This window comes from Rhipicephalus sanguineus, chromosome 4, assembly GCF_013339695.2.
Source record: "Rhipicephalus sanguineus isolate Rsan-2018 chromosome 4, BIME_Rsan_1.4, whole genome shotgun sequence".
Taxonomy (NCBI): domain Eukaryota; kingdom Metazoa; phylum Arthropoda; class Arachnida; order Ixodida; family Ixodidae; genus Rhipicephalus; species Rhipicephalus sanguineus.
This window is the reverse complement of record NC_051179.1, coordinates 33,443,499-33,456,808: the sequence shown is the minus strand read 5'-3', so window position 1 is coordinate 33,456,808 and position 13,310 is coordinate 33,443,499. Positions and strand designations below refer to the sequence as shown.

The following is a 13,310-nucleotide window of genomic DNA, read 5'->3' as shown; positions in this document are numbered from 1 at the left end:
TGGTGGTTTCTGGAAATAAAATTGTTGAAGTTAGCGCATTGTGTTGTCGTCTCCCTTACGTCCCTGTTTGTAAGCGCTCAATATGTTTTCGAGTTCCGTTTACCAACACGCCCAAAAAATGGCAATGCTTCATTATCGTATCGTTGTTTCAGCAAGTAATACCCTGGATATTATTCGGACAGTGTGCGATAGTGTTGATATTGTACTTAATATTACGAGAGATTTATTGTCTGATTCTAACAGGGAAAATGTTAGTGTCGCACTAACTCAGTTCTTACGCTTCGCATCAAAACTGTGCTTGTGCATACAGAAACGCCACAGCTTCCATGAACTTTAGAATTCTGGCAACCTCCTTTGAGTAAAAAAAACAAAAAATCTAGCCGCACTAACAAAATTCTGATAATGCTCCCAACAACGCCAACAGTAACAGCAAATCGGCCCCTTTTGGAGCTATACCCTGAGTTTTTCGTTTTCTTTTGCTTCCGACATCCGCCGCGCGCGGCGCCGTTGTAGCGCCACGCGCAGCGACTGCCCGATTTGTTCTTCAGGCGTTATGGCAGTTGCTGGCGGTTGATTCAAGTTCGTATTGGATTTTAAACGGGTTTTCGTAGAGCGTAATTTTCTTCTTCCGGGTTGCTGACTCGAAGCACATGTGGACATGGGACAGTACATGAGCAGATCGGTCGGCGAAAGCGGTGGCATGCCGGCGCAGAGCACCCCGCTGCCTGTGCGTAGGCATGCCCGAATGCTTACACTGTCGGATTTAGACCCGCGATCTCCTACAACAGAGATTCCAAGAACACCTATACAGGTAAGTGAGTCATTTTGCCGACTTCCTTGCATAGCTTAGATAGACCGGTAAAACTGTCTTCCTCTGTCTACTATTTGACGCCACTCGCTGAAGCCGATCTCATTTGACCGCCACTTTTCTACGGGTCATAATGGCGGTAATTGTGGTAGTCGGCTTCGCAATTGCACGAAAATTTGAGCAGCGCTTGGTTTTTTCGCTAGTACATTGAAACCGCTCATCACCCCCGCCCACGCTACCTCCTCGTTGCCCCTAAGAGCTTCTCTTTTTGAACGTAGCCTACGTCACGTCCAGAACCGGAGCGCGTTACATTTTGCAGTTCCGTTTGCAGCTACGCAGGACAACTCGCCAGTAACGCAGATTGGCGTTAGCCAGCTGGTCCGCTTCTCTAAAATGAAACGCGTTGTTTTGGGCGCCACATCTTTTGGAACCGTTACTCAGGGGCGGCGCCAGGATTTTTTTACGGGGGGGGGGGGGGGTGCACCCACGACAAGCGAGTCCCTTCAGGGGCTGGGAACATATGCGTTGTGTTTTGACTATGCTTGCTCTTAGGGGGGGGGGGATAGGGGGGGGGGCAGGCGGAAAAAAGCCCCCCCCCCCATACCTCCCGCTGGCGCCGCCCCCGGTTACAATTGCGCGCGGCGAGAGATTATGAAACAGATCGGGCGTATTCGTTAGGCTGCAGCAATGAATCGATGTTCTGTCGCGTAGCCGCGTTTACACGTCATCGCCAGCTTACTGTCCACCTACTGCGCATTAAATGTTCATGATAACAACAACAAATAATGTCGCCGATTTCGTGCGCATGCACAACCTAATGTTGTTTCTCTTATACTTCTTGCAATCCTGTTAATTCTTTTGGTTCTTGGTTTGCACTGAGCTTCTGTTGTCTACAGACGTTATGAAGTGTGCGAAGGTATCAGTGTTGATCTTGCCCCCTCCCTTCTTTCTATGACCCTGGTTTTTCTTTGCGTTCACACACAAAAAAAATAATAAAATAATATTCGTATATGTAGCCTATGAAACTGTAACCTTCCTGCAAAGCAGCTTGTGCCATTTCTGGGCATATACATACTTTTTAGAGAGCTTGCTTTAAGCGTGTTTCTGTAGTATTGTGCAGCAGCACAAGATGTGGCAATTCTACATAATCGATGGTAGCATTGCTTCCTGTGTCAACAATATTTATTCATACCCGCACGCTTGACTAATTCATGGCTGTGCTCTGTTACCTCCATTATTTAAGAGGGTCTGAATGTGAGTAGTTCATAATATTCAAGTGATTAAAATGTAGTGCGAAATACGTATGGAGAAGGGGGTAGCACAGGATAGTGCTTGTGCTGTGTACTACCCTTGTCCATGCTTATTATTGTGCCCTCTGTTAATAATTCACGAAAACACGGACAGCTCACAGCAAATTTGTGCTTACAAACTAGGCAAGACGTTTGTGTGACTTAAAGTAACAGTGATAAAAATAACTCTTTCTGTAGGCATGCATAAAAAACAGTGTCGGTTGTTTGTAGTCCAAAATGCAGTTCAAGGTTTTACAACTTTCATTGCGTGTTTTAAAACTTTGTTGCACAATATTCACAGGGCTTCCTAGCATCTGCAAAATTTCAGATACTTTGCCTTCTGTCTGCAATGTTTTTTTTTTTATTATTACATTGACAAACACAATCTTTGGCAACAGCTCTTTGTGTAGCTAAACAAAAGCATACTTGTATCCTTGTTTTTGCCATCCTTTGGTATTGAAGTTATCACTTGTTAAGGTTAAAATGAAAGAAAAAGAAAACCCTTAAAATATTATAGTCCGGAAAGCATGCCTCACAACATATACCCATATCACTATCATAGCCGCTTTTGTTACGAAGTCGGCTTCTCTTCTGACTTCTCTGCAGATGGAGGAACCGACGACATCTGATGCTTCAACAGAAGAACTAGAGATCGATCCAAGGTCCCCGACAACGGCATTCCGGCGCACTCCAATACCACTGGGAATTATAGCAAACAAGAAATTTGAGCCAGAAAGTCCAATGGCTGTGTGCTACGAGAAAAGACGTGGATCTGCGAACGCCTCGCATATGCCTGGCAAAACAACACACAAAGGTTTGTATGTGCTCATGTCATCTGCATCACGTTGACAAACTTACGCTACGGTGCTTGTACACGAGGTGCATCTGCTGTGCTAGGATAGGCGTGCAGCTTTAGTTTCCTTGTCGGCAACAATGCCGCCACGTCCGACACCATGAATTGCCCGGTCACCCGTGTTGCTTGAAAAATGAATACCCGGCTGGGCACCGCAGTGGTCACTGTTTCAAGAAGCAGCAGCAAATATTTAATCCAGTTTTTCATGCGGACGTCTCACTTACTGTTTTACAACTGCTGGTGTCCGCAAGCAACACACTATTTTGTCTGAAGGTGATGTGAATGTAGGATTTGTTAGAGGAGAAAGCAAGATTTTGTGTGTGTCGGTACGGTCAGAACAGCCTGGCAAAAATGTCATCTGCTTGTGAATATCGGTGCTCTAAAATCAGGAGGAGTTGCTGTGTGCTCGCTGCTTGTCAAGCTTGCATCTGTGTGATCGGAACAACTCGTTATTGCTATTCAGCCATTGTACATACCATATCATTGCAAGTCAGTTCTGCAGGTTTGTGGAAGGGAAAAATTGTTACCTTCTCCATGGCTGCAAAGTCGGAAAAAGAACTTCACAGTTAAAGGAAAAATGTGTCCTTGTTTGGTAGTCAAAACCTTGGACCCGCACATTTCCCACTCGGTCTCTCTAACACCAGTGAAAACCAGCAGATTAGCAGGTTGACTGAAGCAGCAAAGTAATTTAAAGGGACCGACAACTGATTTTTCTCGACCCAGTTTTTTACGGCGCGACAGGAAGCTCACCCTTCGTAGCATTTGTAGCTGCAGTGGTTTATCCGAAAAGCACGTAGTTATTTTATAAGCAGTATTTTTCAATCTGAAAGGCTCCAAACACGCATGGAGGCTTGCTCCAGCGACACTGAGATTTGATAGCGATGCCGCTAGCCCTTGTGAAAGCTGTCGTTCTGCTTTCGCAGGAGTTACTGTAACTATGCTTAACCACCTTTATTTTGAGCTTTCCAACCATTTTTGAAAATACCAAGCTGTCACAATGAGATGTGTGGCTTTATACACCTTCCCGGTATTTGTACAGCGTTGTGTGCGCCAGCGCCCAAGGTTGCCTGCACCTGTGTCATGGATGGCTTGTCCCGGCGTCGTTACTCTCTAGATACATGAGCCAAGCCAAGTAATCGAAAACGTAACTGTGCGTATGCACGGCCACACCGAGTAGGAGCGCGCGTCATTTCTAAGACGAAGTGTAGGCAGCAAACCTATGTCTCTCCAAAATCTTAGCGACCTGGAAACTGCGTGCACGGTTGCATGAGCACGCTGAAAAGTTGCTCAAGACGCGCTGACGAGCATGGGATCATTGTCACGCGAAGGCAGCGCCACTTTAATGCATACTACTAACGCAGGCCTATATGTACATTATTATGGAGTAATACCTTTTAATATAAAGAAACGAACAATATTTCAATACTAACAAAAAAATCGTCGACTGCGTACAGCAATCAACGGTCACGTGGCCGCCTTCATCGGATCGTCCATGTTCTTGCTGCCAGAGGCGCCACAGGTCATTTTTCGCGACTTTCAATTAAGAAATAAAAATATAAATCCATCTCTCACGAAAAAAAAGGGTTGGTTTGAGTGAGTGCAACGAACAATCTTTACATCAGTGGAGTCAACTCATTTCATATTCTGGGCAGTTGTCGGTCCCTTTAACGAGTGTGTCACGGGAGCGTATGCCTGTAATCTCCTAAGCATTGGCTCAAGGGACTGTTAATTTTTATTCATTACTGCAGAAAGGAAGCCCAAGAAGTGCGATGAAGACCTGAGTGGCACGCAGAAGCAGTCGACAGTAAGCAGTACGCCGCCTTGTGAACGCCCCGTGCTGAAGAACACCAGCCGTCCAAACACCCTCTTGAGGTCTCTACAGCAAAGCCATTTGCAGAGAGCTGGCAAAGCAGACTATGCGGCTGCCCCCAAACGGCCCAACTTTTCAGAGGAGAAGGAGAACAGCATCATGCCAGCAAATGCTTAGTGCCGCACTTAATCACTGCACACGCTTGGTTACTATGTGTGTTGTGTGCGTCTTTTATCTTCAGGTTACTTTTATTTTTTAAATTTTAAAAAGAAGTGACAATATCAGCTACAGTGATCTCATTTCAGCGTGACGAAATGTCCTTTTCAAGGGCCCCGTCAGCGTCTCCTTTGTGTGCGTGGGTGTGGTTACTCTGCTTGCTTCCCTTTAGCAGATACCGTCTTGGCGTCCGATGGAAGAAGCTACACTTATGCTGTCTGGGTAGTTTGAGAGTGGCTTGGTGTGTGTCTTTGGCTTCACGTGTTGGATGGATGAGTCGCTTTGCTGAGTGTGGTGTCCTCATGTATTTTCCAGAGTGACTTTTTTTTACAACTACTATTAGAATGAATTGCGCAAGCGCAAGGCCTCCAGTTTTTGCTACATGTTATGCACTGACTGTACAAATCTATTGTAAGCACGCTGAATAAAGCATCTTGCACAGTTTAGTTTCTTGAAGATCGCGTGTGTGTGTGTGTGTGTGTGTGTGTGTGTGTGTGTGTGTGTGTGTGTGTGTGTGTGTGTGTGTGCAGGTGTTCGTTGACTAAGCACATGAGTGAAAGGGGCCAAATGAGAAAAGAAAAAAAGGTTCAAAATCACTATTCTGTAAAATGCTAAAGGAGTCTCACTTCATAGTTGCTTTATCATTGCCTTGTTTTGACAACTTATTTAGCTGACAAATGGCAAAATGGGTAGCAGCTGTGCAGTAGTTTGCCATATGGTCATCCGTTTCCTTTTCCAGAGTAACCAGTCAACCAAGTACGCCTAGTGTTTTGATAGTGTTTCAAAATATATTAGCGTAACCATTAACTTTTGCCACATAGCATTGTTAACTGCACCTAAATATATGTATTACATGGATGCTTGCATTTCACCCTTGCCAAAAATGTGGCTGCTGTGGCCAGGAATTAAAATCATGCCCTTAAAGGGACATTAAAGAGCGAAACGATTTTTCTCGTATTAGTAAAGTACTCTTTCACGATACCAAAAACGCCACAATAATAATATCTGGGGTTTAACGTCCCAAAACCACGATATGATTATGAGAGACGCCATGGTGGAGGGCTCCGGAAATTTTGACCACCTGGGGTTCTTTAACGTGCACCTAACCAAAAACGCCACACTTCCTGCGAGAAAACGCACAAAAGCAAAATGTGGGTGGCAGCGCCACCTTGAAGTTTCCACACCATTCGCCATGATTTCACATGTTCTGACAGTGCCTACTAGGGACTACGTTGTTCCTAATCGGTTAAAATGAAGTGCATTATCCTTTGAGGGAAGCATAGACTTAACATGCCAAGTTTGGGGTAATTTTGTTGAGCCAATGGCGCCAAACTACAATAAATACACTTTGAAATTCATGACGTCACACGGGGAGATTTCGGCGCGAAATTTAAAACAAACTTTGAACTTGATTTCCGCCTCTATTAATAAACCCATGATGGCGAAATTAACGACGTTAGAGTTCTTAGAGCACATTTTATCGATCTAAACCAATTCATTGTTTCTCTTTAAGCTTAGCAGTCCGATCTCGTCATTCAGGATGTATATGAAATGTAATCATTCCTTGCATAGCTGCCGAGTTGATGTGAAAATGCGCTAAAAAAATTTTCAACATGGAATCGGATTTGAGGGAGGAGTCTTCTAATCATCAGCTTGGCAGTAAAACAGTTGATGAAAAAGTGCAAGAAGCATGACTGAAGAAAATTTTGTATAATATGTCCAGAAAGGTCATGTGCTGGTAAGATTTTTTTTTTTGTAGCAAACATTTCAGCACACTAGGCCATGCAATGCTGAAATGTACGATTTATGTGGGCATCTGGAGCAGAAATAAGCTGCCACAAGTCTTCCTCATTTAGGTCCGTTTAAGCTATTTGAAATAACTGCTTGTTATATTTGACCTCTGTGCACAGCATTCAAGCTAAGTTTCAGGCCAGAAGTTACGGTGGCACAGTGGTCACAGTGCTCAGCTTCTGACACACAAATCGCTGGTTCGATCCCAGCAGCAGTGTTCTCAGTTTGATGTTGGCGAAATTCTAGAGGCTCGTGTACTGTGCGATGTCAATGCAGGTTAAAGAACCCCAGGCGGTCAACGTTATCCGTAGCGCTACATTATGCCGTACCTCATAATCATATTGTGGTTTTGGCACGTAAAACCTCGACAATTATTAATTTTCAGACAAGGAGAGGCGCATAAGTTATGCTAGCTTTTTACCGATGGTACCAATGACAAGTAAGACACATACAGGCAACAGGCACTTTATTATAATTAAAAATAAGACAGGCACCTCAAGTGTCCTCGTTGTCAATGACGAAGTTGAATTTGAACTCATTAGCAGTCTGTGGGGCACCGGGTTGGCTGTCCTTGTCAGCTGTCGTCACTTTCCTCAGGAAGACAGACTTGGTCTCGGCAGAAGGTTGAGGCTGCAGCCTAGTCTTTCTGGTAGAGTCTGCAAAGTCACGGGGGCAGATGTAACACAGAAGGGGTGATGGTTTAGGCTAGCTCATACTCCATATGCATATGATGTCTGTTGCAAAATGATACAACGCAAAGAAACAAACATGGACGAGTGCGGACTGTCTTTTGTTCGCTCTCGCCCACGTTGTCCATTTCTTCGTGCTTTAATTGTGTTGTATCATTTTGCAACAGACATCAGTGAGGAGTACCTGGTAGCTTTGCAGTTTTAGAGCACCAACAGAATCAGCTGACACGCCTGTATGCTTGCTTACAATGAAAATATGCAGACTGTACCAGTTAATTTCACCGTGACAGTGGCGCTTGGTAAGTGAAGACGTAAACGCATACGGTGACGAGTGCAACATATATGTGTTTTCATTTCCAGTGCATTGTAGAGTAGAGTAGAGTAGACCCGTTGTCCCTGCGCAAAGTAGTAGTAGACCCTGGAAGCTGTGGCTCATACCCACACTGGGGGATTGGCCAAGAACCGGTTAGTTTTTAAAGGCTCCAACCCAGTTGATTCGTCATCCTTGTCAACGGCAACTGTTGATAACGAGTGTCGGGATTGACAGGGTAGTGAAATTGTAACTGCGGGCAACAGCGCTGCTTGAATCTGCTGCTCAATTCCTGATTACAAGCGAGCGATTAATAAGGCGGAGTGTAGTAAGTCTCCAGCAATATACATATATTTATTTATGAAGTACAGGCCTGCTTGACTGGGAATGTGTCACTTCCACGTGCCTTGCGTCTTGAGGCGTGGTCCACGCAGATACGGGTTTTTTTTTAGCTACATAGGTGCAGCTAGACACATAGCAGCTCTGGTGCAGAAATCCAATATCAGTTTTCTCGGGCTATTTGATTTGTTTAGCTTAGAATGAACGGGAATACGGCCCGCTTGCGGTGGGCTATAAATGCAGTTCATGCAGATGAGTTACGACACACGCACGTACCAGTGATGAACTTCGCCTTCTCTTGTTCCATCTTCGCCCTGTAGTTCCCAAGTGTAACGCTCATCACCTGCCTTTTTTTCGCGACGGGCGCTTTGACGCTTTGGAGCGTTTGAAGAGCCCGCAGTTCTTCATTGTCTGATGGAAAGAACAAGGAAAGAAAAAACTTGCGTCAACCTTGTTTCAAATATCGGCAAGTGTCGCATCTTACAGTTTTTCTTCTTTGCGTCGGTATGGGAGAGTGAAATATTGAGTTGCTCAATGCACCACTTTAGTTCTCGTTCGAACTTTTCGTTGGCGTCCTGCGGTAAAAAGAAGGCGTTCAGTTCGATACGGTTTTCAAAAAAAAAACGCTTTATGAACGGACCTCATCATTAGAGTGATCTTCGGAGCTCAGTGAAGTAGAAGCTTGTGGTACTGGCAGCTTCTGCTGGAAACCAAGGTAAACGTTGAGCGTATAGTTATATCAAAACACGTAATTTTGTATCAAAGTACCTGAACGGGTAGCCGCTTTCTTCTGTGCATCAGTGACGTCAAATAAACCTACAAGAGAGTTCGGGCAAACGATCGACGACTATGCAACGCAATGCCAAGCAACAATTCACGTTCCTCGATACAGGAAAACGTGCGTGTTTACCAACGCTGCAAACGGACAAAACAACGCTATGGGCGCCGCCATAGTGATTGTTGACAGATTCAGTCAGCTTTAGCGCCATGACATAGTGACATTTCGTGAGAAATTTCAGCCACCGCTGTTACCGATATTCCAAACCATGCTAAAAATGCACATTAAAGCGCACTTTACGCTTGAATGTGTAAGCGCACATACAGTGTAGCTTACAATAGTGGTGAAAGTGAGACGAGTTACTAGTTTCGGTTTCATTATTAGGTAGGAACGTTTTCGTTCGCAGGCGTTAGGAGCGCAAAGCTCGGAATATTTTCCCGTGTCCGCGTGGACACCCGACTTTTCCGTCAAATTTTACTACGTTTCCTTTCCTTGCTTTTACCAGTTATGTGTACATCTCAAGAAGAGCTGTCACTTGCAAAACGCGAATTCTTTCCCACCATATCATTGTGAATAATTATAAACAAGTCTAGAGAATCGAATTTCCTCTCCTGTCCAAGAATGTATCTCTGCCAACCTCAAGCCGTTATACCAAGGGAATTATAATAAAACTTTTATAAAGTTAATAAAGCTTTATCATAAGCTCCTTGCGTTACACCCACGATGTCAGTGATTATACCGACCTGTTCGTTCGACAATAGCGCGAAGGAGAAACAATGTTCCTTCCATGAAAATATTGACGATAATAATCATTACTAAATAAACAGCAAAACTCCGGCGTCTTACACCGGTGCCACACGGTCACATCTAATCGCGATCGGGCCTAATCCGGATCGAATTACTTCATCGTGATTGGCTTCTTTACGCAAACCGCAGATTCACTGTTGAGAACTAGAGTGCTTATTTGGGCCGGTTGGTACATGTTCAACGAAACGAGAAACAGCGCGAAACACAGGACAATAGAACTTTTTGTTGGGCTAGTTGGTACATGCTTACTGAAAAACCAAAAAGACGCGTGCCATCAAGGAAAAAAGTAAGGACGCCCTTTCTGTCCTGTCCTTACTTTTTCCCTTGATGGTACGCGTCTTTTTGGTTTTTCAGTACACAGGACATTGATACGCTTGAGCACGTCGCGATAAGCTGCGCGACCGATCGCTTATCGCGATCAGCAGTGAACCATGTGGTACACTGGTATAAGTTTCATTCACTTCTACATATGGTTCAAATAAGTTTGCATGTGGTTTGCATGTTGCAAATGACAATTTCTTCGCAGTTATACTGCGACTAGAAATATATAACGTGAAGTGGGGCAGCTACAGAATGTACACAACGCGTCTTAGCCAAATTAGTCCAGATGTTGGCGAAATAGGGCAATCGCACGTCAACTGAAAAGCTTGAAATTTTCGCAAGTTTCATAAAAAGAAAAAAAAAATTCAGGTCCCACCGAGATTTGAACTCGGATCGCTGGATTCAGAGTCCAGAGTGCTAACCATTACACCATGGGACCAACCACTCCGATGCCGGGAATCGAACCCGAGCCTCCTGGGTGAAAGCCAGGTATCCTAGCCACTAGACCACATCGGAAGACGAGCAGGTTCGTCAAACTTACTCTATATAAGCCTTGCTACTAAGTTTTTGGTTCGTACGCTTCAATTTTCTCATTTTAAACAATCCTTACGGCTCCAGAAACTAATTTAGGTGTCTCTGTTCAACGCTGCTGCTTTTACTGTTGCGAAAGGAACGGAAGCGATAGGCTTAAACAAAGGAGGCGCGCGCTTAGTACGCGCATTTGCTAACAGATGGCGGGACGCGCGAAAACCCTGGCAAGCTCAAAACTTCATTGCCCTTTTCTCGCGATGGTCGTGCGGTCGTGCGCGTTGTTTTGTGACGCGTTTGTGCTGTTGTGGACTAGATAAGTGAACATGTGACGCACGGCATGCCCTAAGTGTGAGTATAAATTCCTCACTGCAGTCGATTGCTGTCGGCCTTGCCGACGCAGCTGTTGCAGGCACCCTTCGCTTGGCTCTCCGTGCCGCCGCACCAGTTTTGTTATTCTACCCCGCTTCAAGGTTGCTCCGAATTATGTCGAAATTTATTACCGTGTCGTTTTGAAGAATGTCCTGTCGAAAGAGAGCTGTTGTTACCAGTGTACCTTGCTGTTGCTCTTCAGCACCACCTGTTTAGTAGCACGGCGGCTGCTTTGTTACCTTCGTGCACGCTTCGCGCGCTCCTGAAACTACATAGTAGGCAAGCCGTCGCCAATTTTGGACTCGCGGCAAGATTGTTGCGAGGGGGCAACGTGGTTTTGTTAGTACATTGTGAACTGTCACCATTGGTGTGCTAAGACCTCAAGCGCCGTTGCTTGTTGATTGTAAACAATCGTTGGTTGATTGCATACGTGTTAATTCGATAATAGGCAATTCGTGCAGAGCAACGCCGCAGTTAAGAAATTGATAAGGAGTAATGCAAGTGATCATAGGGTTTTTACCTTGTAGTTCATCGCGTAGCACTTGCCCATATGGAGTTCATGTTGGCAGGATGCATGTTTGTTTACGCAGCGTGCTTGTCGCGAGAGCTCGCGCCCTCGTTTGCGCGTCGGCAGCTTTGATAATAGAAAGCCGGTTATGTTAACCCGTTTCGTTACGATCGTTGAGATACTTAAAAAGCTAAAATAAATAAAACGAACGCGAATTGTGCTATTCGTTGGGCTACGTTTCGTCTGAGTACGAATGTAGCGTGCATCAGATGCAATCTTAAAACGGAAGCCCCCATTATAGGTCGAGTAAAGTAAAACGTCTCTGTTAAAACGATTCCTAGGTTCGCCGATGCCCGTGTAGACAAAATGCGTAGAGGTAGGCGTGTAGTACTTGCCTATTTGGATGCATCCGGGTGCTGTAGAGATGCACACGTCGGTGTAAGTAGGTTCGCTATTAAGTTGTGGAAATCGTGCTGTTGGTGTCAAACTGATGTACTGCTGCTACGAGCATAACCAACCAGCTGTTTGGTGTCGTTCTTCACAGAACAGCTGGTGCACATCGAAAGGAACCCAACTGACCTTACGGATGCCCGCAACTTTCGCCGCGTGTTTATGTTGTGTTGCTGTTCATTTTAATGGAACCAAACAAATAACTTCTTTTCTTTCTTTTTTGCATGAGTGCGATGTCGCGGGTTTTATTGCCAGCTGCCGGACATTTTGATAGATTGTGGTGCGCGTTTAGCAATTCTGGTGACCCAGTTTTATACGGAGACCTCCACTTATGCGTCAACAGCCCAAGTGTTGCCTCTGTGACGTCAAACGGGGCTAAACCCTGCGCATCGGTCAAAACAAATATACACATTCCAATTGCGGATCACGCTTCTTTTAGACGATGTGTCACTTTACGTTGTACTAAATGAACTGTGTGTACGTGAATCATGCCGTGCTATCCAGCCGTATGCAAATTACGCCGATCATAAATAATTCACGTCTTTTCTGTCTGTGCGCATAGTTTGCATATGTAGTAGCATTACTGTGAATTGTGGCTTTAAAATGAGATGAATGTTGCTTACATCTACAGAGGTGAAAGACTTCCACATGTTGAACAAAAAAAAAAAAAAAAAAACTGGCTCGTTTTTCTGACAACTTGAAAGTTGCTATTGAGGTCGACACGTATTTTGACTTGACATTGTCCGGATAATCTCGTTACGTAGTAGCTAAGCCATTGCAACTCTAGAAAGAGCTGTTATGATAAGCGCTGCATAATACCTTGCACGATTCAGTGATGATGATGAATGCGCGGGTAATTCCCGTGTGCCCTTAATTTGCTGGTTCAGGAAGTACAGGTTCATTTTATTTTCTGCTTCCTTTCTGTCGCCAAGCGCATCCACACGAAAACGCGGACTAATGCATGAACAGACCTGGCTGTAGATGTGTTGACTTCCAGGTACTATTACAGTCTCAAGGAATGATAACTTATTTCCGGGAGTGTGATAAACATTCTATGGCACCAGTCCTGTGGCCTTCGTGCAGCTGTGTTGCAGGGGGTTCAAATGCAAGCTCTTCAGCGACGGTTTATCTCAAAACTGAAACTAATCCCGGAGGATATGCTTTTACAGGATGAATGCGCCGGAATTGATTGCGGAGCCGGTGGTAACACGTCGTGGCCGTCATGTTTTACGATCGGGGTAAACAGATTCACTATCGGTATTACTGAGCTGTATTTATTAGCGCAAGTGAACCTCTGAGCTTTTCTTTAAGTGTTCAAAGCTACCATTTCCCTGTGATAGCCGAGTTCATAAATAAGTTTCGTATTGTAAACTGTTCAAAATTAATAATACTAGTTCTTCAGCGCGCGTCTAAAAAATAATAAAATAATGTGATCACTGCT

At 44.7% G+C, this 13,310-nt stretch overlaps 3 protein-coding genes and 2 non-coding genes across 6 annotated transcripts in view; 2 read left to right on the top strand and 3 right to left on the bottom strand.

The window, feature by feature from the left end:
* Positions 1-493: 493 nt before the first annotated feature.
* On the top strand, positions 494-5,427 carry LOC119389729 (cell division cycle-associated protein 3). The gene is made up of 3 exons (XM_037657102.2): positions 494-811; positions 2,704-2,911; positions 4,699-5,427. Exons 1-3 carry the CDS (start codon positions 659-661, stop codon positions 4,935-4,937), a joined length of 600 nt encoding a protein of 199 aa, XP_037513030.1. The 5' UTR covers positions 494-658; the 3' UTR covers positions 4,938-5,427.
* A 1,789-nt stretch (positions 5,428-7,216) lies between these two features.
* On the bottom strand, positions 7,217-9,070 carry LOC119389728 (UPF0488 protein CG14286). 2 transcript variants are annotated; one of them, XM_037657101.2, is made up of 5 exons: positions 8,874-9,070; positions 8,746-8,805; positions 8,590-8,680; positions 8,382-8,516; positions 7,217-7,423 (listed from the first exon to the last, which is right to left on the bottom strand). In XM_037657101.2, exons 1-5 carry the CDS (start codon positions 8,901-8,903, stop codon positions 7,263-7,265), a joined length of 477 nt encoding a protein of 158 aa, XP_037513029.1. In that variant the 5' UTR covers positions 8,904-9,070; the 3' UTR covers positions 7,217-7,262. The 2 variants fall into 2 exon arrangements, with proteins under 2 accessions (XP_037513029.1, XP_037513028.1); XM_037657100.2 differs by having other exon boundaries at positions 8,746-8,808; positions 8,874-9,069.
* A 1,308-nt stretch (positions 9,071-10,378) lies between these two features.
* On the bottom strand, positions 10,379-10,450 carry Trnaq-cug (transfer RNA glutamine (anticodon CUG)). The gene has a single exon. It is a non-coding gene; the product is annotated as a tRNA-Gln (tRNA).
* Positions 10,451-10,455: 5 nt separating this feature from the next.
* On the bottom strand, positions 10,456-10,527 carry Trnae-uuc (transfer RNA glutamic acid (anticodon UUC)). The gene has a single exon. It is a non-coding gene; the product is annotated as a tRNA-Glu (tRNA).
* Positions 10,528-10,737: 210 nt separating this feature from the next.
* Positions 10,738-13,310, top strand: part of LOC119389727 (D-glucuronyl C5-epimerase-like) — a 53,280-nt gene continuing 50,707 nt past the window's right edge. The window contains 1 exon segment of the mRNA XM_049414533.1: positions 10,738-10,890. The gene's annotated coding sequence lies outside the window, so the exon portion shown is untranslated.

What these genes read in the sequence shown, in the direction of transcription:
- LOC119389728 (XM_037657100.2), bottom strand. Translation starts at nt 8,903, where the DNA reads ATGCACAGAAGAAAGCGGCTACCCGTTCAG. An exon ending in AAGATCACTCTAATGATGAG is followed by an intron (nt 8,681 to 8,745) that starts GTCCGTTCATAA and finishes TTTTTACCGCAG; the next exon opens with GACGCCAACGAAAAGTTCGA. An exon ending in CGACGCAAAGAAGAAAAACT is followed by an intron (nt 8,517 to 8,589) that starts GTAAGATGCGAC and finishes TCTTTCCATCAG; the next exon opens with ACAATGAAGAACTGCGGGCT.
- LOC119389729 (XM_037657102.2), top strand. Translation starts at nt 659, where the DNA reads ATGGGACAGTACATGAGCAGATCGGTCGGCGAAAGCGGTGGCATGCCG. An exon ending in TTCCAAGAACACCTATACAG is followed by an intron (nt 812 to 2,703) that starts GTAAGTGAGTCA and finishes ACTTCTCTGCAG; the next exon opens with ATGGAGGAACCGACGACATC. An exon ending in TGGCAAAACAACACACAAAG is followed by an intron (nt 2,912 to 4,698) that starts GTTTGTATGTGC and finishes TCATTACTGCAG; the next exon opens with AAAGGAAGCCCAAGAAGTGC.